The sequence below is a fragment of the Acomys minous genome (assembly GCF_964271855.1).
Source record: "Acomys minous genome assembly, chromosome: 6".
Taxonomy (NCBI): domain Eukaryota; kingdom Metazoa; phylum Chordata; class Mammalia; order Rodentia; family Muridae; genus Acomys; species Acomys minous.
In genome coordinates this window covers 13,742,684-13,767,194 of record NC_140487.1, presented here as the reverse complement: position 1 = coordinate 13,767,194, position 24,511 = coordinate 13,742,684, and the positions used below count along the sequence as shown (strand labels likewise).

The following is a 24,511-nucleotide window of genomic DNA, read 5'->3' as shown; positions in this document are numbered from 1 at the left end:
ACCAGGCTTCCCCATCAAGGGGAAGTGGTCAAATATGGGGCACCAGAGTTCATGTCAGAGTCAGTCCCCTCTCTTCACACAGATGTGGAGAACATCCTGTCCATTGGCTAGATCTGAATAGGGGTTCAATTTTTACTGCATGTATTGTCCTTGGTGGGTGCAGTAGTATGAGTTGACCTGTCTGGGTCCAGATCCACCCATCCTGATATTCTTCTTGTAGGTTGCCTCTGGATCCTTCTATTTCCCCATTCTCCCATACTTCTCTCACCTAGAGTCCTAATAGGAAGTCCTCACATCTATCCAAATCTCCTGGTAAGTGAAGACTTTCATTGGACATCCCTTTTGGGCCAGTGTCCAATTATAAGTGAGTATATACCATGTGAGTCTTTCTGCTTCTGGGTTAACTCACTCAGGATGATCATTTCTAGTTCCATCCATTTCTCTGCAAATTTTGGGAATTCTTTGTTTTTAATAGCTGAGTAGTATTCCATAGTGTAAATGTACCACAGTTTCTTTATCCATTCTTTGACTGAGGGGCACTTAGGTTGTTTCCAGGTTGTGGCTATCAACATGGTTGAGCATATGTCCTTGTTGTGTGGTGTAACTTCATATAGAAAAACAAAAAACCCAGAATAGCTAAAATAATCATATATAATAAAAGATCCTCCAGAGGAATCTCCATACCTGATCTCAAGCTGTACTATAGAGCAACAGTAATTAAAAGAGCATGGCACTGGCACAGCAATAGGCTGGTTGATCAATGGAATAAAATCAAAGACCCAGAAATGAATCCACATACATATGGACACTTGATTTTTGACAAAGAAGCCAAATTTATTTAATGGAAAAAGGATAGCATCTTCAACAAATGGTGCTGGTCTAACTGGATGTCTACATGTAGAAAAATGCAAATAGATCTGTATTTGTCACCATGTACAAAACTCAAGTCCAAGTGGATTAAAGACCTCAACATAAAACCAGAAACACAATATTGGTTGGAAAAAAAAAGTGGGGAAGAGCCTGGATCACATTGGCACAGGAGACAACTTCCTGAACAGAACAACAGCCCAGGCCTTATGGTCAAAAATTAATAAATTGGACCCCATGAGGCTGAGAAGCTTCTCTAAGGCAGAAGACACAGCAACAGACATGGTGACAGCCTACAGACTGGAAAAAGATCTTCACCAACCCTACATCTGACAAAGGTCTAATATCCAAAATATATAAAGAACTCAAGAAATTAAACACCACCAAGCCAAATAACCCAATTAAGAAATGGGGCTCAGAATTAAACAGAGAATTCTCAACAGAGGAATATCAAATGGCCGAGAAACACTTAAAGAAATGCTTAGTCATCAGAGAAATGCAAATCAAAATGATTCTGAGATTCCATCTCATACCCATCAGAATGGCTAAAATAAAAAACTCAAGTGACAGCGCATGCTGGTGAGGATGTGGAGAAAGGGGAACACTCCTTCATTGCCTGTGGGAATGCAAACTTGTACAACCACTTTGGAAATCTATCTGCGCTTTTTCAGAAAACTGCGAATAGGGCTCCCTCAAGACTTAGTTATTCTACTCTTTGGAATATAAGAAGAAAGATTTTCAATGCTTATAATGATAAATATTTTCAGCAAGAATATAATCTATAATATAAACTTAACAGAACAAGGCTGTAAACCTCAGAGTAAATCTACAATCACCCAGAAGAACTAACAAACAATTCTTAATTACATCAGCTCCACTCATATCTCCTGGGCTAGGTCTCCAGGAACATTGCTGTCACTTCTGTTGTACTGAGTTATGATAAGTGCCTAGGATGGAGAGGTAAAAATGTGGCTCTGTCTGTCTATCTATCTATCTATCTATCTATCTATCTATCTATCTATCTATCTATCTATCTACCTACCTGTCTATCTTGCTAGAAAGGCAATGATTTTTAGTTGTTAATAATTCAGTGGTCGGCTTTTATGGATTTTCATAAGTTGGGCTCTCCAGTCAGAAATTTCGTGTATATCTGTTTGTCAATGGAAATCCTGTCTGTATAAGGGGTTGACAGCCAAACTTAGTTGATTAGTATTGTCTTGAAGAAGACATAAGAATTATTATTAATAGCATAAGAATTATTATTGCCAGAGACTTTTGTAAGCATTAACCACACAAGTCTTACTTTGATAGGCTTCTGGCTTTCAGAATCTTAAAATAACAATTCTTGTATGATTAACCAGATTGAAGAAATTCAAGCAAGTCTGGTCTTAAAATAAAGTTGTAAAATAGACAGACATTATATTTCTAGTAAATTATAATAACACATGTCCAATGAATTATTATTCATGCTTAGTAGAATTAAATAAAGAAATGATTTATATTTTAAAAAATCACAATATCTAAACATATGCGGTGAAAAGGGGATACCTAAGGAAAATTATGTAAATGCTGTAAAATACTCTCAAGCTAAGAAATGCATAAAAATCAAACATTCTTACCAATGCTTGAATAGTAATCAAGTAACAATCTTTTCAATAAAAAGATCAGTAAGTAAAGATGTCTAGTGAATATCTTAGAGTTGCTATGAATTATCAGAAATACTAGGACTTCTTGGTGTAAATCACAAAAATTAATGTTTCTGTCTAGTTTAGCTTGATTAGGATGGCTTTTTTTGGATTATAGCACTTGTTTAAAAAGGAGAGGAAGCGATGGACAGACAAGGGGGCAAAGAAGAGACGGGGACATTTTATGAATGAAATGGTTATTAATATATGTTTTGAGACCATCTTTGAGACTGCCTTTGAATTATCTCTGTAAGAGAGAAAACTGATCCAGTTGCCCCCATTAAAAGCAAAGAAGACCTGGATAATGTTTTCCAAACTCCTTTTCAACTATGAATTTCTCGGGTATGATCAGGACTGATAGCCTGTGCTATCTTCTCTTTGCAGTTTTATTTTCTCTTTGCAGCACATTAATATTAATATATGTTGGATGTCCTGATCTCTGACCTAATTACTGACTATAGTGATTAAGGTATCAGCCTTTTTAAAAGTTGTTTTGCTATTCTAGAAAGTTACTTCTGTGTTGTCAGTGCCCATCATATATTAAAGTTAAGGATGGGAACAATTTGGCTACAATTAAGCTTTGTTACCCCTCAGGGGAAAAAAAAATAAACAAACTCAGGCTGTACACTCCTTTTCTCATTACCACCGTCACCTTTGGAATCTTAATCCCTGTCACTTCCCTGCTCTACATAGCAAAGTCTTACCTGCCTTGAAGTCAGTCCTATGATTTCCCACTTTCTTTGAAGCCCTCTCTTGTATCACTCACTAAACACATTCCTTTCTTTCCTTGCATCTTATTGCATGCTATTTTAGACTTCTACTACAGTCTGAAATCTTTCTCCCTAATAATACAATTAGTTTTCAATCTCTTGTTTTCCATATTCCTCTGAGAGGTTCTTGAGGACACTGGGAATGCCTCACTTCATTACTTCACAGCATAGATGAAAGCACCAACTTTGTGAAGGAAAAAAGCTTACTGAGTACATATTTAATGGAAGTTGGATGAACCAATATTTCCATGCATATCATTTTCTCAAGAGATACTTTTGTCCACAGGCAGTGGGTTTTCTCTAAAATGGAGAACCCTGGTCAACATAATTTGGGAATTTTTTTCTTTTTTTTAAACATATTTTATTAATTTATTCATATTACATCTCAATTGTTATGCCATCCCTTGTATCCTCCCATTCCTTCCTCCCTCCCTTTTTCCCCTTACTCTCTTCCCCTATGACTGTGACTGAGGATGACTTCCTCCCCCTGTATATGCTCATAGGGTATCAAGTCTCATAGTTTGGGAAATTTAAACTGGAAAACCAAAAATAACCTCTCATTTTTCTTAGATGGTAAAGAAAATCTAAAATGCTAAAGTTGATTGTTCTCTGTGATGGAATTTTGTATCTAGCATTTCCCAACTTTAGTGGCTACAGAATATATTTATGACAAATTGCCGTACAGCACTTGCTCAGAAGGTTAGCTAGCTCCCGTATTGGAGCATGAACAGTTGCTCTTTCCCAAGTAACAAGCCTAGAAGAGTTGAGTTAGGAAGCAAGTCTTTAACTGGATTTGGCATCTAGAGATGCTCTGATCTGCCTGCAGCTACAGCCATTGGCTTAGGCTGTAGAGGCATTTCAGTATCCCTCAGCAGGACAGAGTTAGGAGATTTCTAACATTTAGAAAATCAGCACTGGAAAAAGTTGCAGACCACTCCTGATTCTGCAATTTATCTTAGTATATAATGAACTGTAATGAAATTTGCATAGTCCAATTTTGTTACTTTATTTCTCTTACCTTATTTACTTTGCTCACACATTTTGCATATTTTCTGTGGCATCTGAGGATTCTGAAGAGCGTTTTTATAGATGAACAATTTGAGGAGCTCTTTGAAAGAATGGCAAGTCATTGCTGAGAGGCAAAATGAAGTATGGTTTGATAAGTAGTTCTTTTTTAAAGAAGGGAATTTGTCCTGCTCTGATTTCCATATGCATGTCAGTGATATACATGACCAGAAGTGCAGTTCATAGGTGGTTCCACCAATTTTTTAGCTTTTAATGTATGCCTAGTTTTCTCCTGAAAGCTGCATTTGCAAATATTAGGAGTTGCCTTGGGAAAATATGCTTCAGCTTCTGTCATTGTCCTCATCTCTAACATTGTCTTTTAACGAGCAGCGCATCAGCCTTCGTGGTTTTCTTTAACTTGAGTGCTATGCAGTGGGCACAGTGGGTCCTCTGAAGATGTAATTAGGCTGACTCCTGAAGAGGTTAGCACCTTCGTTAGGTTTTATAGAGAAGAGCGTGTTGATTATAGTATGGTAGAGTACAAGGTGGTTGGCAGAAGCACACACCCCCTGAGGACTGGCGACAGAATTCAAAAGACCCTGATGAGCAAAAAGGACATTCAATGGTACAGAAAAAGGAAAAAAGTGTATAATGAGTAATGAGGAGCTAGATCCAAGTACCCGAGAAAAAAAGCAGTGCAAAGTCCTAATGAATTATAAAAGCTTCTGTGGGTCAACAGCATGGTGTTTTAAAAATACACACTTTGTCCAAGGTATGTTAAAAAGGACTATAAGAGGCAGCATTTATGCTTGAAGACCATTTCACCTAAAGATAAGCAATGGAGTGAGATGCCTTAAAATGGTTTTTGAGGTGAAGGATTCTAACTCAGTCCATAGGCACACAGATATGTCACTGTAACTCAAGTGTTCAGTAGACTGAGGAAGGAGGACCACTGTGTGAGTTCAAGGCCAGCCTGGGTTACAAAGTGAGACCCCACCTTAAGAAGAAAACAAGACAAAACAAAACAACATGAAAAAAAAACCCCAAACCGACAAGTATGCATACAAACAAACTTCCTGATGGATATTTCAACAGTGTGGATCTTTCTCTGAAACATTCTTGAAAACTTCTGTGCCCACTAAGTTTCTCTGAATACTAAAAGGACCTACTGCCCCAAACTGAGATCTCAGATTCTCTGTTGTAATATTGGATATGATGAACATTAAGTATCTTTTGTGCTTTTAATGGTAATGAAATGACAGCTGCAGTTCACAGGAGTAATTTCCAGATGATGAGCAGTGACTACACTCCTGTTCATATAATCCTTTCTGCTAGTGTGGACAACCTGAAGAATGTGCCTTTGATGGTGAATATTCACTGTGGTTTGAATAGACACATTTTGAAATTTCAAAGGCTTATAACAAAGCAATAAGTTTATATTGCTCTTTTGGCACATGCTTCTTGAATATTAAATAAAATGAAATTTTTTCTGTCTTATACATTAAAACAAGTGTTTAATATAAATATGAATTTCATATAAAGTATGTAATTGAAGAAAACTGAAGCTAATAGAGTTTTACCATAGTTTTTTTTTGACAGCTTGTAAAAGGACTCTCTCTTAAACCTATTTTATTAGTGGGTATGTATATGCCAAAGCTGAGAGTAGAAATTCCTTGTTTATATAACACAGTCAAAACATAAGCAACGATAGGCTTGGGAGCAGTAAAACTGATCCTTAGAAGAGAATATCTTCAGCCTCACACTTTTAAAACAATGCTAGTTTTATACAACAAACAAACAAAAATAGCCACTCTGCTGTGAAGAAGCCCAGATATCCTATTGGAGAATGACATCAGTTGAAACTGGAGTCTGGGTGCTCAGCTCCAGCTTCTCCCAGCTTATGCTCCAACTCACCAACTCTAAGAGTATGCCATCTTGTAGGAGACTCTCTGAACATCCGCTTGGACTGCCTACCTTCAGTCTGGTTCTCTGGAGGCAAACACTGGAAACTGGTGCACAGGTGCACAGAAGACCTTTGTGAAAGGACTGAGAGAGTAGAATTGATCATAGTCTGGAACTAGCCATTACGAAGCAATGAAAAGTTTTGGGTGACCACTGGAAGCTCTGTCTTAGATGTTGCCTCTAGTGAAAATGGCTGGTCCATTTATATTTCTCTCTTGGCAGGCATCAGATATGAGCTCTCCTGGAAGGATGTTGCCTCAGATGAAATTGATCGTTGTAACTTAAGCAGACCCCAAAGAAGCAGACCACTTGAATGTGTGCAGCCACAAAGCCACTCTTGAACAGCAAATCCTGCCTCTACACCTTGCTGCGGCCTCTTCTTATCTGTCCAACTGAAATCCAGAGTAGAGGGAAATTGTCTTGGGACAAAGATGTTATGTGGTAACAGTAACTGTGACAACCTAAAATTTGTCAGAGGGATTAAACTAGAAAGTGAAAGAGAAAAAAATAAGTAAGACTTCTGCTTTCCTAGGTAATGGTTATTTAATTATTTATTCATTCAGTTTTTTATATAATGGAAACATTTTTTTAAAAAGAAAAAATATCAAAGGATTAAAAAACCTCTGTGTTTGTGCATATGTGTCTGTGTGTGCATGTATGTGTATGAGTATGTGTGTGCGGTTTTTTATGTTTGAGTGTGTGTTTCTGTGTTTATTTGTACTTATGTATCTGTATCTTGAAGGGTTGAAAACAAGGTCATAGATTATTGTGTCTATTCCTCAAATTAATGCCTTAATTTTTACTCACAAAGTTATTTTTAATTCACTGGTATAGAATTTTGTATTTTGATGCAAAATAAGTTTAATTTTGATACATTGCTATAGAATTCAAATTTAAGATTATTCTTTACACACATTATATGTATATATATATATATTTTCTACTCTAATATAAACTATTGTACCCATATGACTCAACTATAATTCAAGATTTACTTCTAATACTTTGAAAGCGGTATTGCAGGCTACTTAGTACTTAAGGAATACAAGTTAATTGTTAGTTGACCAAATCATGGTTATATCAAGTACTAGTCTATTTCTATCACAAGAATATACATCCTAAGTGTAACAAATATATATGACTCTATAGATAGATAAGGTAAAATAGTTAGATAAGATTTTCAAAAAACCTCAGAAACCTACAGAATATGTTATTTAAAGATTTTTTATTAATTTAAAGATTATTTGACAATAAGACAGGTCAACTGCTGGCAACACCCAGCCTACGTCAAAGATGATAAGCATCAATGAACCGCCTTATGGAGGTGGTTTCAAATGTGGCAAATGAGACACTGAGCAAAATGTCCTCGTTTCTGCCACAGATAGAATTCTGCCTAAAAATGGGCAAACTTGGATGCAGGCAGAGTCAATGGCCAAACTCTGCCAAAGTAGGTGAGCAAGTCCTCAAAAGTTCTTGCCTTGCAAATATGCCTATTAGGTATATTGGGCCAGAAGGCTGAAGATGATGCTCCAACGATATAGAGAAATTTGGGTGACTATTCAGGCATCAAACTGTCCCTGTTATTTTCTTCTCGTGGAACCTTCTTTCCTACACTTTCTGTCTACTCAATTAATTTTATTCCTTCTCAAGTCTCTGATGGGGATGAAGACCAGATAGTTTAGTTTTACAATTAAGCTTAGTTGTTTAGGCATTAAGATGTTTTTAGGTCTACATAGATGTTTTAAGTTGATAAAGATGTGAAATGATAGATATTGATTTAGATAAGAGTCAGAATTTTAGATGCAACAAGATAGGAAAGATGTTCTCTTCAAGGTTTCCAAATACAAAAAGCCAAAATAGTACGAATATAACATTTATATAATTTCTGATTGTTTTGTGGTTCTTCTTGTGTAGGTAGTTTATTGTATATATGTGTAATAGTATAAATGTATATGTAAAATATAAAAAAGAAATGGTTGCTAATTGAAATAAAAAGAAAAGTTTGTACCCCCATAGTCATAGTAGCATTATTATCAATAACTAATAGTGAACCAGCTAAGAATATCAATGTATAACTGGATTGGGAAGTCTGTTTTGCCAGATGATGAGGTTATATTCAACATTAACAGTGTGTTAAAAATGTCCTGGATTGTTTTACCATGGATGAACCTTGAGAATATTGTGTTGAGCCATGACAAAAAGATATACTTTATGATTTCTTCATATAAGACAGGCAAAGAAGTCAAATTCTTGGAAGAAGGAAGTTGGATGGGGGCTACCTGTAGTTAATGGAGCCTACAGGGAGAGGAGATGTGTTTAACAGGTATAGAGCAACTCGACATTTGCAAAATGCAAAATTCCTGGAGACTTTTTCTCCCAGAAGTGACACTTTGAGCTATATACTTCAAAATGGTTAAAATGTACTTTGCATCTGAGATTAAGTTAAATGTGGTGAGAGGAGCCTCCTGAATGAGTTGGGTGCATATTCTCCAACGTCAGTCTTCACGATGGGTGGGGTGAGCAGGAGACCATCAGACAATACAGCATGTGAAGATAGAAGCAAGAGATTGGATAAACAGGTTAAGAGCTAAGGAATGCAGGGGCTCTAAAAGTTGAATAGGAATTCTTCCCTATAACTCCCAGAAAAAAAGCAACCTTGTAGACACCTTGACTTAAGTGTGTAAGGCTCAGTTTGAACTTCTCACTTTCTGAAGTCAGAGTAAGAGAAAGTGATAAATTAATCTTGTTTGAAACTAGTAACTCTGTGATAATTTGTTATCAGTAGGGCGCTGTTGTGCTGCGTGAAAGCTTTGAGGAAGGATGTTATTATGAGTCCATGGTGACTCCAGTTAACAGAAGGCTGGCATAATGTTCTTTGATGTACCTTCAGAAAAGGGCTGGTTCAAAGTGAAGTAATGACTTACTCATTTTCCCTGAAAGAATAAAGGTTGATTGAGAAAATGACCAGTGACTATGATAAAACTGATTCCTACCAGTCCCTGGGAACATCTGTTAAGATCTTGAAATATAGCACACATCTAAATTCTTTACATTGTAATTGATAGAAGTGATTTTTTTCCATAAGCCTGATCACTTAGATTAAATAATGTTAACCCAAGTTTAGGATGATTTTGTATAACTCTGTTTATACTGATAGTCTGAAATTTGTTATAGTTGTACTCTGTTTTCTTTTGAGTGACAAATATACCCCAAAGAGGACCATGATAATTTAAAGATTTGTCAATTGTCCAGTGTTGTTCTCTCAGAGGAACAAATTACTTTTCTTTGTATATTTCTCAAACAGAGAGGCATTACAAGGAGCTGGGTATAGTTAGATTTTTGGCACTCTTGTTAATGCTAAATTGTATCTAACATCATTGAGAAATAGACTGTATATAACTATTGGATTGTTGCCTAAGCAACCATTGTGTTAAGATTCTTTTCCTTTTGAAAATGCAAATGTATTGTTTTATGATGGCAATTAATATTCATAGTCTAAAACATAAGTATGAAAGCAAGATAGGAAAGGGGAAAAGCTAAATAAGCATGTTGCACAGGTCCTTATGTTTGTACATGTGATTGTTTTGTAGGTATTAATGAAAATTGATACCCAACCCAATAGATGGCTTCAATTCTACCTTATTTTCATTATAAGCTAACAATGCCATCTTCGTTCCATCTCCAGGAACAGTAAAGCACAACACATTATTATAAATCTGAACAGATGATGCAAATGGTTTCTAAGATATTTTGTGGCAAAACATAAAATACGCTAGTTAATGACAGAAGAGGATAGAATGGCATCTTTCAATGGGGGCATTTTAACTCCAGGAGTGTGTGGTTGAGGTGGTTTCTTTTCTTTTTGTATAAGAATTCCATTGCTATCTAGATTTGCACAGATTCCTAATATTTCTCTCTTGCTCCATTTAGATCCATTAGAAATTACGTATCTACCAGTTTTTTACTAATATGAAATACAGAATTTATATATATCCTATTAAGATGTAAAAAGTTAAATGTACAGGACTTTGATTTTCTTAGCACAACATTCTCATGTAAACATGTCTGTAGCCTTTTAGAGCAACAATTTCATTAGCGCATCTTTACAGGTTGGATTTACTAAAGACCTTTGAATATATTTCAGTTTTATATTAGTATACTAATTTACTTTTACTAACTTTATCTTAAATAATCCTATCATCATCCCTTGAAAAATACGATTTCCCAAAAATATAACAATATACCCTAAAACACATAGGAGGTTGTTCGTTATGTGAACGTACCAGCTTCTTTCTTCCTATAATATGACTCCAAAATAGGATTTTAATGTGTAAATTCTCTAGATAAACTCTTACTAAAGGGTGGTAGTTGGTTTTCAAGCATATCAACCAAATCCTGTACTGTCAGAATGCATACATAATATAGTATGTAATCATTCTATTATTAGAATTAGAAATCAATGTTTCCTACTTCTGCTTTATAATGGTTAATCTTAATTGTCAACTTCGCTGGATTGAAAAGTGCCCTGTAACTGAGTCAAGTGCCTCTAGATGTGTGTGACAGTATTTGTAAAGACTTCTAAAGAGAGAAGGCCCACCCTGAATGTATGCATCCCAGATGCTGTAGCAATGAATGGAATAATATAGGGTAATGGAGACAGTGCAGCAGCATCGACATATTCTGTATTCACTCTCTCTCTCTCTCTCTCTCTCTCTCTCTCTCTCTCTCTCTCTCTCTCTCTCTCTCCCTCCCTCCCTCCCTCCTCCTCCCTCCCTCTCCCTTTCTTCTCTCCCTCCCTACCCCAACACCCCCTTTCCTCACTGCCTAGTGCTTTTTCTGCCATGGTGGGCTGAAAATTTAAAAACCATGAGACAAAATAAATGAATTTTTAACTTTTCATTTTATTTGCTTTGAAAGAATCTCTGTGTATCCCAGAACAGACTCAAACTATTGATTCTATTTCCTTTTCTAACCACATGCTAGAATTACAGGAGTATTTTTTTTTCCATGTCAGGTATGTTGCCACAGTCACAAGACAGTTTAACATATTAAACATATTCATGGATATAGCAAGGTATGTCAGCCTGGTAGTGTTAATCTCACACTAAAGGTTTTTCTTTTTGTTTTATTTGCTTTTTTACCACATTGTATACTTTCTCTATAATAATTCGAAAATGCCTATAAATATGTATTTTCTCGCACACAATAAATATTCTCTGAAGACTTCTTATACATCATGCACTGTCAATAGGGTCCCTGAGGGAACTCACCTTCTAGTAGAGAGATGGAGAGGTAATCATGTGAGAGACACAGAGACAAGTACTCAGAGGTGCCCTATAGAGGACAATTTGATGGGGGAAATAGTTGCTGAAGAATGGTGCTGGAATTGATAGTAATGACTGCCAAAGTCTTTCTTTGAGTAAACTGAAGCAGTTCTTTCTCGGGACCTCAGTAGTCAGAAAATAAATTTGACCTAAAGGGGCTTCTGAGAAGGGTTAGCAGGCATGTAGGCACTGACACCATATGGCACGATTAGTAATGTCGGAGCTCTGCATAGAAAAAAAGAGAAAACAAAGAGCCGAAGATGTGAACTCCAAGTGGATTGTACAGAGCCATGTAAGTGCATTTTGAAGTTTCTGGAAGTTTTAAAGCAGATGAATAATGACATTCTACCTTCACTTAAGGAAGATGTCACCAAGGCTGTCCTTTTGTTTGCTATCACTCACACTCAGGAGCATCCCAGGTCTGTCAATATTGTGTCTGTAATTTTCCTTTTATGTACCTTCTCCATTCCAGCCCCGCTGTCTCTGTGCCCCTGTCTTCTTGCCACCAATCCCTGTCTTTTCTGATCTCTACATTCCCCATTTTGCATTATTTTGACTTGAAAATTCACCTGCATCTCAGTATTTCTAGTTTAGGTGCAGTGTGCCCCCACCTGTCCCATGCAAAGGGACCCAGGATGACGTCCCAGGCTTTGTCCCCACATGTCAAGAGGCTGAGGAAGGTGGATTAGCGCTGAAATATTGGCATGAAGAATTGAGTTTTTGAAAGGAAGATATTTACGTTTAAGAAAAATTAAATCTCACAAATTGATCCAAAAATAAGAACTCAATATTGTAGCAGGAATAAACAGCACCCAACTTCTCATGGGCCAAATGTCATAAATAAACAAAAGATACAGTTCGGTAATATTCTGCATCCTCACAGAAACTTTAATATCTTGAGCTACCTTTGTAGTATCCTGAAGACAATCCTGATCACAAAAATGAAGGTGCTGTGTACTTCAGAAATACTTAGCAATGGGGTCCTTTAAACACTAAAGGAAACATCAGCATCCATTTAGCTGCCATTGGAATGATCTAGGCCAGTCCTGTAGAAGCCAGTGGGTTATTCAGGGCATTGCTTGGCACAGTGGGAATGATGACAGACAGGTTTCTACATCACTGAGTGACAGCACTGCAGAACACACTGTGCTGTAAGTTTATACCATGACAATTAATCCTGCACCTGGGAAGAGTACAAACAGGCCTGATGTTCCTCTTCACTCAGAATCATTTGTCAGTTTAGCTTTGTCTCTCTCTGACTGAAAATAAAGGGCTACAACTGCTAGTCACCAGATCCTGCTGAAAGTAGGTCATTGTCCTTTGCTCTTTTCTCAACATTCTTACTAAATATGTCAAAAGACACAGTGCTAATATGAGCCCAGGGCTGCAAGAATTAATGGTTTTTCATCTTGTGGGTCAAACATATTCCTGGTTTCATTTCCAGGAAAGGCTGTGTACCTATATCATGTTGCCTACCCATGGCTGTTTCCATGACAACAAGGAAAGCAACCATTTTAAAAGGGAACAAAGTAGTCAAGACATTAAACTGATACCTTATTGCTATCACTACACAAAGATTACTTGTTATCCATATAATAATATAATTTTAATGTTTTCCTTGATATGATGCATTTTGGGTATGACAAGGATACTCTCTTCCTTGAGTTTCATCCTAGAAGGGTCTGTGTTTACTCCTGGTGCCCAGCATATACATGCTGCAGGTATGCCAGCAAAATATTCAGCCACTTTCAGATCCTGGCCAGAAACAGGCACTGAGGTGTCTAGGGTAGAGGACATGGAATTAGCACAGAGCTTAAACTCCAACTGGACTGGTTTCTGACAAAGTTTCATACCCTTTGCTCTTAGTATCTTATTACACTAAAACCCATCGCATTAATTTCTTATCACCTTTAAGGCATGCAGTTAGCTTTGAGTATACTCATATTTCATGGTAGATGTCCAAAATGTTTCCATCTTTAAAATATGCACTCAGGAGCTCTCTCTTCTTCCTTACTCCAATCCCTGCTAATGCACGCTGTACTTTCTGCTTCTATGACTTTGATTACTACTCTTGGTTGGTACCTCATATTAAGAGAATCATATAAAATGTGTCTCCTTTGACTGGTCTATTTAACTTAGCACAGTATATGCAAAGTTTATGTATGTGACAAATCTTTTTCTTTAGAGTTGATTATTTCATTGCACTTACGAAGTACCACACTTTCATACATTCACACACTGAGTTTATTTTTTTACTTTCCACAAAGTGGAAATAACAAATCATTTTTCTCAGGCGTTTTTTGTTATCCAATGCAAACCATGAAACATGACTTATTTGTTTATTACTATTATTTAGGAAGTGAAACTCTAGGAGAGAGGATGCAAAAGACATAAAGTATAGATCCTTGTTGTATCTTTACTGTTGTTTTTTCTTCTTACATCCTAATAATTGATTTGCTCTGTGGCCGTGACATATTATCTGTAGGATCAATTCTCTCTTACCTACGGAGTAGGATTGCTGAAAAGAGATAATGGAGAGACTCAGTCCTCACATATGTATCTGGTAATTCCTCGAGTCCTGATGCTCAGACCTTTGCAAATATTGATCTCACAAATTGTCACTCTGCTGATCTTTAATATCAGTTGAAGCTCTGCTGGAGTTCAGTAGACTTTTAAAAACTTGATAAGCCTTTTATAGCATTGGAACTATTATGATATCTAAAAAGTGTCTTACTCAACTTTTTCAGATATTCCAGCTGCTCCCTGCATTCCCCGAGATCTAATGGCAACATAGGCCCCACTTAACTTAGACTTGAATCATCTAAAGTATTGACCGGGACAAGGACCAGGACCTGTTTTCTGGCTTCTACTTTTGGATCTAAGTACTTTTCCTCTGTCCTGTCTGGGTGCCAAAGGGAAGGCTGGCTTCATTACCAAGGACCTATAATAGAGCATCCATCAAGTTACTAATGGATACAGCAATAGGCCGTGAGAGATGAACATTTTGAAGGACACTGGATAACAAATTTATTGATACAAATATACATCATTCTCATTTTTGTTAAAGTTGAAAAAAAACTAAGCAAGTATACTAAATATCAAAAGACTATCAGTTCAAATATTTTATTCTGTGTCTAAACACATGATTGTATAAGTGAATGAGCAGTGAGGCAAGCACAGAGACAATCCAGGGCCTTGATGGTCCCCTCAGGAGTTTACTGCAACTCACTTATTGGGTCATAATGTTCACCCTGTCCTTGTGAATACCCTTGGAGATAGAATGGGTGAAAGAACTCAGAAAATGTCAACTTGGCTGGAAAAAAGGATTAGTTAGATTAAAGTTAGATTTCTATCAACTTGATAATCAACATCTTCAGTTTAATTCAATTACATAAACTTATATTTTTCTAAGATAATCTGATGATATCAGTCTAACTTGTTAATTCATAAACTTATAACATTTAATTGACCATACTACTTTGATAATAAATACCTCAGTTATATTATTATTCTCTAAGTGTATGCTCAGCAAAAATAATGAAAATAAAGGCATATATATTTTTCCATGCATGTTAAAAAACGTAAGCATTTCAGCACTGCAGAGGTGGAGGTCTGAAGACCAAGAGTTTAAGGTCATCCTCAGCCACACAGCAAGTTTAAGGATGGACTGAATTTCATAAGACTCTATCTCAAATCAACAAAGAGAAACAATAAATTACTACCTTCTTCGTCCAAAACTAACTTAAGAACATGTATTTTTACATTGATAATCAGTTGCTTATTTACATCATCTGATGCTATTAATTGAAGATATGATTTCTAAAAGCACACATTTAACAGTATGCTAACAAAAGAAAACAAAGGGCAAAGAACTTTTAAAGATATTTTAAAGAAGGTTTTTTTTGTTCTATCATTATGAATCTTCTATTTTTGTAAGGATGGGTGGTGCCTGAAGCCATTCAACTTTACGTGATAGGAAACCTAACTAGGAGGAGTCCCACTGAGATAGATTTCTGTGTGCATATTTATTTGCTTTTAAGAGCAGTTTTTATCTCGGATATACAAGTATTGCAAACAAATTAGGTCCTTTTCTTGTTTGCAAATACTAGGAATCAAAGGCAAGAATACTTCTAAAAGCAGTAGAATTATATTAAAGAAAGAAAAGTTTATTTAGCATTACAAATTTTATGTAAATGTAGAAGAATGTGATGTGTGAAAATAGGGCAATTGACAAGTTTTGGTCTAATGCAAAAACATGTTATCTTAGTTTTTAAGCCTTTTAGTTCTCTGTCTCTGTCTCTCTTTGTCTGTCTGTCTGTCTGTCTGTCTGTCTGTCTCTCTCTCTCTCTCTCTCTCTCTCTCTGTGTGTGTGTGTGTGTGTGTGTGTGTGTGTGTGTGTGTGTGTGAAAGAGAGAGGAGGACAGGGAGGGAGGGAAGGGGGGGGAGAGAGAGAGAGAGAGAGAGAGAGAGAGAGAGAGAGAGAGAGAGAGAGAGAGAGAAAGAGAAAGAGAGAGAGAGAAATATAGGAGAGAACAAATCCAGTAAGATGCATAGGAAGATTCAAAGTGGATAAATGTCATGGAACTAGAAATGCAATGGTTCATCATTTAGACAGTGAAGAGTAGAAGTACATAAACAGAATGTACTGAGAATGTTTTGATGTAAACATCACCTACATGGAATAGAAAAAAACAGTGGAAAGTATAGAACAATCCTGCTGTTTCTTCAGGGGCAAGTGCCCAGGGTTTCCCGATTTCCTTTCTTGCTAAGGCATTGCGTATTGCACACTCATACTCACAAAGTCTTCAGTTGCTCCTGTCTCACCACATAGATTACTCTCCAGGAGTTCCCATGTTTTCTTCTCTTTTTGTCTAAGTTTCTTTTGGAGATGTTGCTGTGACGATTCACAAGGTCTGATGGCCTCTCCTGCTTCTTGGGTTGTCCCCATTGTCTTCCTGTGAGTCATTATTCCAAAGAGTTCCTCTAGTCAGAATAGTTCTTTTAAAGAGGAGGAAACCCCAGACACTTACATGTATGGGCCACACACCCTGTCACCCCAAAGATTCACCAGTATCACATGTCAACCACAATCCAATTACCTGCTTGAGCTTCTACCTCTTTGTGCTGAGCTAGTACCTGGGACCAGTACCATTCATCACCCGCATAGCTTGCTTTCTACACTAACCCATGGTTTTCTCTTTGAAGTTTAGCATTTATAAACTGTTGTTTGATTTTCAATGTTATAACAATCCTGCTAAGTAGATGCATGGACTTTATCACAATTCTATAAGCTGGAGACAGGAAACTTGGACAACTGCAGTTACTCAGCAAGGAAAGTCCAGCCATGATATGCAAATCTCAGCTGTCTGATCCCAGATCCAGGATGTAACACTCACCTTTCTCCACAGAAATGGTGATGGTTGTTCTCTGTCACATGCCGTACTGTAAGACAGAAAAGTGTTGTCAATTATGATGACAGAGCACCCACCCCACATCAGCTGCAGGCAGAGTCCCCTCATTATTCATAAGCACCTCATTCCAACCATGATTTTTTTCCTCAGAGAAACTTCCCATTAGTGGGCATCCTCATGCCCACAGATTTCTCCTCCTTTTGAAAATCACTACAGGAGTTTAAAGATGCCCTAAGCCGCACCTCTTATTGAAAGAGTTCCGGTCCTGAGACACAAAGCCATCAGTTACAGCCTTATGAAAAAAGTTCTATTACTCACATTTACTGAGTTCTGGCTAAATTTTAAATTTCAAAATCTTTTATCCAAGGCACATTTTTTAAAAGAGAAATTTCTCAAAAGTGCATTTTTTTTACCTTTCTTTTTTTATAATTTTTTTATTAATTTATTCTTGTTACATCTCAAAGGTTATCCCATCCCTTGTATCCTCCCATTCTTCCCTCCCTCCTCTTTTCCCCTTATTCCCCTCCCCTATGTCTGTTCCTGAGGGGATTACCTCCCCCTGTATATGCTCATAGGGTATCAAGTCTCTTCTTGGTAACCTGCTGTCCTTCCTCTGAGTGCCACCAGGTCTCCCCCTCCAGGGGACATGGTCAAAGGTGAGTTTTATAATTGAAGATATGGTAAAGATAAAGTTAACTGAGACATTCCAGTTCTATTTTTCCTACAAATTATCTTAGCAAATTACAGATTCTTATCGTATTTAAGGTAATAACTGCAAAAATCTGTGTAGTTAATGTAATTTTGCATGCTTATTTATAGAAAATATAAATTTTGCTTATTAAAATAACATAGGCTATAGTTGTATAAACACATATTAAAGAAATATTTGATAATATTTTTAATAGCTGAAAATATGTCCACATTAAGACAACGTACTTTTCACTTTTCATCAACTGAGTAGGGTTTGATCAACATTAGAGATCCGTGTGAACTTTGTTAAGGAATTTGGTGAAATCATGGGACTCAGTGAGCACAGTGGTTCTCACCTGTAGATAGATAGACTCTGAGCCATCTGGGAACTGAAAACATGCCTCAGATGTGACCCCAGATATATCAGTATTTATGTAGCTGGTATACAATATAGCCTGGACAATAGGATTCATACAAAGTTCTAAGACAATTCTCTTTCACATCTGAGGCTAATAACCTTTTTCCTAACACATTTTCTTTCCCATAAATGGAACAATCTTAAACACAACACAACAAAACCCACAAGCAAACAAACAAAACCCAGGAGAATGTACTTATTGTAATCCATAGCACTGGGGCACACTGAAGCTGCTTTTTGAAAGGAGGGCCAGTATTTGACAAGATTGTAGCTGATTAAAGTAACACCTTCAGCAAACTTTTCCGCAGATCATCTTCCCCTGTCTTTTATATCACACAAAACTGATAACGCATCTGCTGATAAACATACAGACCCACACTGAGTCTGTAGACTAGGCAATGACTCTCTCTGCCACGTATGATACGCTGCCATTTATGATGCACTGGATCAGAATCATGGGACATAACAGAAACCTCACCAGACTTGCAGTTATTGGAATGACTGGCCTAAAAAGATACAACACAGCTAAGCGTTATCAGGTTGCTGCTGTCATCTCCAGAGAGAGAGCAGGCAGCATCCTGAAATAGACGAACCATGATTTATAAGTGCTGCTTTTGACTGAGTGTACACCCAAAGGAAATCGACATAAAGAATAGGTGTTTTCACAGCCTTGCCTCTTGTTCTCAACAGCCACACTCTGAAATCAATGCAAGCTGGTAACTAGGTAGAGAAAGTGTGCCATTTATACACAATGGAGCACAATTTAGACTTTAAACAGAAGGAAATAGGTCATTTGTAAACAATGTGGGGTTGTTATGCAAAGGGAAATAAGTCAGACAAAGATAAACACTGCATGATCATAATCAATGTGAAACCTAAAATAATTTAGGTACACAGAATTAGAATGGAATGGTGGGCCTGGGGCCATGGTAGAGAGAGGTACCTGGGAAATGTTGACAGTGGATACTTAACTCCAGGTAGATCAGCAACAGTCAGAAAATATTAAAATGTCCATTCTACAGCATGTAAGTTATGATTAATACCAATATATTGAAATATTTTAAAGTGCTAACCACAGATTTAGTCAATTTACAATGAAATATAATGCTAAAGATAAGTAAGGGAGCAGATATTTTAGAGTGAATTAGTAGATTTGTAAAAAGTCACCTTAATCAATAAGCCACAACTTTGAGAAGATTCGTATGTCATTATTATACAGGGAAATTTTAGAGGACCCAAGCCTTGAGATAGCCCAGTATCGAAGTCAGCACAGAGGAAATGATTACATCTATAAGATAAAAATTTCAATAATGTATCTCTGAAATATTAGAGTAACATAAACACAAGGTAAAATTAAAATGCTTAGATTCATTCAGGAAAGGACAGGAGTAGCCAACATATGAATAAATACAGAAAATTTGGAAAATTTCTCAAACTACACCTTGGCTGTCCTGGACTCACTTTGTAGACCAGGCTGGCCTCGAACTCACAGAGATCTGCTTGCCTCTGCCTCCCTGAGTGCTGGGATTACAGGTGTGCGCCACCACCGCCTGTCGCCTACTCATTTCTTTAAAATGGTGTGTATCTGCATACAACATCCACACATATTCTTGTATACTTTTAGTCTTGTTTAGAGCACCACAAACACCAAATATAATATAGATGTGTAAATAATCATATTTGACTATTTAGGGGATAATAAAGGAATAAGGTCTGTATAGCTTCCAAAAGAGACACCTGTTTTGCACATATACTTTAAGTTAGTTTTCTTGGATCCATGGGTACAGAACATGCAGTTATGTAGAATGCTTATGGGATCTTCTGTACTTTTAATCCATCTTGAGTGCATGTCACAAGAAGGAAGAAAAGGTACTCATTACTTCTCCCCCAAGATACATTACAACTCATGTTTCCAAGGAAAATTTCTAGAGAAACTCAGTAAATAATAAATATCCTTTAGGTATCTTGTTCCTTTGAACTCCTTCACCATATAGAAACAAGTCGAGTGGTGCCACCACACAAAATGGAGACCTCATTTCAGTTTAGAAACCATAAGCCTCCATTTCGCAGAGTTCAGCACTCTACAAGTTCAAAAGTTAAGAAACACTTTCAGCATGTATAAACCATGGGGTACATCTGAAAATAAAAGTGTTAGTCTTGTTTGACATCACAGGCCCAGTGTTTTCATCCGACTAGACAGTAACATATGCATTGACATCTCCAGTGTGGGAAACTGTGAGTGAGAGCCTAAGTCACTTATCTGCTGGTGAATCAGAGTGCGTGCTGCGTTCTCACTGTCTCATTCACAGAGAAGAGAGAAAGTAAGCTGGCCTAAAACTTACATAAAGATTTTAAAAGAAGGATATCTAAATTATTCTGAACACATTACAGCTCTAGTCTCATTCAGTGACAGGTTAAAAAAAAATACAGATTAACTAAATTTTAGATGAATTTCGAAGTTGAGAATATTTGTTTTATTCCTTTGTGAGAAGATGTATTTTTTTTTCAGTTCCTGGCCATGTCCTTGCTTCCATGTAATATTCAGTAAGTCATTAAAGTGTATTCTACCCCCTAAAATGTTTGATTTGATCTTAAGCTCAAGGTTTTAGTTACTGAAATTGGATTTGCCATTTTCTGTAAGATGCATTGTAAAATGGTAAGATGGAATTTTTATGTTTTGAGGTTTAAGCTGCTGTTTTGAGAACGACATCATGTTTCTTTGATAGTTGTATAATCTTTTTTTTTTTCTGAAAAGAAAAACATGATTTTAAATATCCCCATCTCCTTATTTATGTATAATCGTCAGAGTTCTTGGTCAGACTTGAAAACTCTTTTGTTTCTTTCTCCTTTTTTTCATTTATTTTTGTTTGTTTGTTTTTTTGAGACAAGGTCTCTCAGTGTTAGCCTTGGCTGTCCTAGACTTGCTTTGCAGACCAGGCTGGCCTCAAACTCACAGTGATCCTTGAACAAGTCCTTGGCAATCTCTACATTGTGCTTGGTGACCCTGATAACTCTTTGATAAAAAAACTGAAGCCAGAGTGGCATAGAAAAATGTTATCTTGATAGTTCTATAATCTTAAGGTCTTGACTTGCCATCATCATTAGGTTTAAAGACAGTCAGTGAAAAAAACTTTCTGTGGGAATCATAATTTCCATACCTCCCATCTTCTTAGTACTTTCTTAAAACAATACAAATAATATTTAATCATTTATCATAAAATATGAGCTAGTAATTTCTCCTTTCTGATTGTTCATGTGAGCAGGAACAGGCTAAATGCTGACCTATTGTCATGATTTGATTGGCTGTGTTACAAAGTATACAGAGGGTATCTAAGCCAGCTCAGTAGCTCTATCACATCATTATGCTAGTCAAGGTGCAGCTTTTATGGAAAGAGATGTGGGAGAAATTTATTGGTAAATATGTGAGAAGGAAGCCCTGAGCAAAATGAATACTATACAGACTTCTGAGTTCCTCAGAAAAGAAAAGAATTAGCTCAATATACCAAAAATAACAGAGAACATACATTTACTTGAAAATGGTTGAATGGATGAATATACATCATTTTTTAGGATCTGATTTATAAAACAAACAAGATGATAAGACAATTATAAGTAACTATTAACAAAAAGATTTTACTTTCCTTTCAATTGACAGTATCTACATTGAAATATTTTCAGATAGTAATTCCTAGTGTGTTAAAATAAGTAAATGATCTACATTTTTCTTCTTTTTTAAAGCATTTTTTATTTTTTACATATACATTTATATTATTACACATGTATACAACAAATTACTTATAGCGAGAAGAGCCATAACACAATCAGGAGTTATATAAATGTTACGTTCTTAGTGTTTTCGCTATTTGTATTTGACAGCCTTGACAAAAACATCTTTCCTATCTTGGTTCTTCTTAATTCATATCGATGGTGCAATTTTAGATGAAATGTAAATGAAATTACACCTTTCTCTCTTGATAACCACATAAATTCTATATTGTTTCTTCAAAATTAGGGCATTATTTTATAATCATACAAATTATTATCAATGATTAATTGTCAATAAATATATATTACATTATATACAAATACAACCTGTTGAATCTGTTTGATGTTGCTTTTGTGTATGTGATTTTAGGGCTGACATTTGGAATTGTGTAACCAATTAAGGGCGTCATCCCTGGAGAAGACAAATTCTCTTGCATTTACCATTCCTTAGTTGACTATAATTCTTTGTCTATGAGTGAGGCTCCATGAGATTCTCCCTTCCACATAAGGATGTCTATTCATCGTTGTCCTCATTTGGGTCCTACTTAGACAGCCATATTGCTATAGCATCATAGGTGAAGTTTCCCTGCCATTTCTAGGTCACTGCAGGGTCCTCTAGATTTTAGAACCATTCTGAATCCTCTCTGTAAAGTTCCCATAGCCTTGAGTGCAAAGGTTGTGCTGTGGATTTATCTGTTGTGGCTGGACATGCCACAATCTGTTTCTTCTCTGCATCTTGACCAGTTGTGGGTCTCTATATGTTTCAAGTAGACATTTTTGATCAAAGTGAGAAGTACATTTATCAGGTAAAGCCAGAGACCTGGGTCCAGAGATAGACCAGTGAGTATGGACATGCTGCATGGCAGTGGAAGGTAGATGGGAATGGTGGGGAGAGACTCACCAGAAAAAGCTGGTTTGGAGGCTTCATGTCCAGAGGTAAGTCTATAGGAGTAGAGATGGTTGTAGGAGCTGATGGGATGGTAGAGGAAGGATTATTAATACTGTGAAGGTCATTTGAAACATGTGAAATCTGAGAAACTGTCAGCCACAAGCCAGAGGACAGATGACAGTTGAATACAGTGAATGTGTCTTGACTGTCAAGATTGGAAGGGAACACATATTTCCCTAATAGCTAATCTAGTTCAAAGTCCTATAAACAGATGGTCTAATTCTACAAGTTGGAACTGTTAATGTTCTATAATGGAAAAAGTGGCATTAGGTAAAGTCTAAGAAAATCTTAGTAAAACTGAAATTTTGTTAATTGAAAATATTTACTTGATAGATAGCCTCTCCTATTGTTAGATACAATTTTTTCCTAGACTCTTCATTATTCTTTTTTAAACATTCAATTTTATTGCAAATTGGAGTCAGTTCTCAGATTAAAAAAAACAACCTGTCACAAAGCCAACACATTTTTAAAAATTTCATATTCTCATGTGTCAAACAAAATCATTAAAAACAGTTTAGACACTACAATTAGAAAAAGACCAAGTAAGATTCTTTTTAGTGGATGAAAAATAGTATACAATTATTTCTAAATTATAAAGGTAAATACATACACTACAACATTATTCATCGTAATGACTTAGAGTACATTGCTTGGGATTCTGTAAATGACATCTGTCTCAGACACTATCCACATTTGAAGATGTGCCAGATTTGTCTCATTACGGGATCATGCAATTTTAAAATTTACATCTGCCGTGGATGAAGGCTATTAAGTGATGTCTCTCAACAAAAAAAAATCTTCCAGCAAAATATATAAGTAATGGTTGTAGTCTAGCTGCTGCTGTCAAGTTTTACTATAAAATAGATTATATTTATTCACACCCATGAGATAAATAGAAATGGACATCACGTCTGTATTCTATCCCTATTGGCAAAGTCCTAAGTAGAATCGCACCTTCTGGAAGAGCCTTGTAACTGAAACATAATTATTTTGATTCTCCATCGACTGCAGTGCATATATTAGCAGGCATATTCTCTGGTGAATGGCAGCACAGTGTAGAGAAAGAGGACTCTGGAGAACCATATGGAAGCTCACTGTTTCCATGGCAACTTGAGCATACATTGAAAAGCTCTGTTTCCATGACTATCCTCTTGTATAGTGTAATGTAATTAGTAAAATAAAATAGCTGATTCTCAAGTCCTCATTGTCTGATCTTAACTGACTTCAGAGTTGCATAAAGATGAAGTGATTATATATAACACTTTGAACTATATTATATTCTTAACAAATGTTTGAGTTCCTTCTACCGGGTTGAGATTGTGGAGTTTTTCTAAAATTGGATTTTGTTTGTTTGCTTGTTTATGCTGATTAGTTTTTATTGGTAGCTTGACACAACATAGTGTCACCTAAGTAGAGGTAGTCTCAACTAAGGGATTGCCCAGATCGATTGGTTTGTAGCCATATCTGTGGGAGATTATCTTGTTTATTGATGTAGAAGGCCAGACATACTGCAAGCTCTGCCATTCCTGGGCAGCTGGTCCTGTGTTGTATAAGAAACCAAGCTGGGCATGAACCATGAGGAGCAAGCCAGTAATGAGTGTTCCTCCATAGTTTCTGCTTCAGTTAGGGCATGGGCCTCGTCTCAGATTTCTCTCAATGATGAAC

The 24,511-nt window shown here is 36.5% G+C and overlaps 1 protein-coding gene across 1 annotated transcript; it reads right to left on the bottom strand.

Annotated features, from left to right (window-relative positions):
• Positions 1 to 5,968: 5,968 nt before the first annotated feature.
• Positions 5,969 to 22,879, bottom strand: LOC311600057 (uncharacterized protein). Its single transcript, XM_084786314.1, has 4 exons — positions 22,799 to 22,879; positions 17,010 to 17,055; positions 16,412 to 16,568; positions 5,969 to 6,373 (listed from the first exon to the last, which is right to left on the bottom strand). Exons 3-4 carry the CDS (start codon positions 16,559 to 16,561, stop codon positions 6,164 to 6,166), a joined length of 360 nt encoding a protein of 119 aa, XP_084642440.1. The 5' UTR covers positions 16,562 to 16,568; positions 17,010 to 17,055; positions 22,799 to 22,879; the 3' UTR covers positions 5,969 to 6,163.
• Between the last annotated feature and the right edge of the window lie 1,632 nt (positions 22,880 to 24,511).

What these genes read in the sequence shown, in the direction of transcription:
- LOC311600057 (XM_084786314.1), bottom strand. Translation starts at nt 16,561, where the DNA reads ATGGGGACAACCCAAGAAGCAGGAGAGGCCATCAGACCTTGTGAATCG. An exon ending in CAGGAGCAACTGAAGACTTT is followed by an intron (nt 6,374 to 16,411) that starts GTGAGTATGAGT and finishes CTACTCTCTCAG; the next exon opens with TCCTTTCACAAAGGTCTTCT.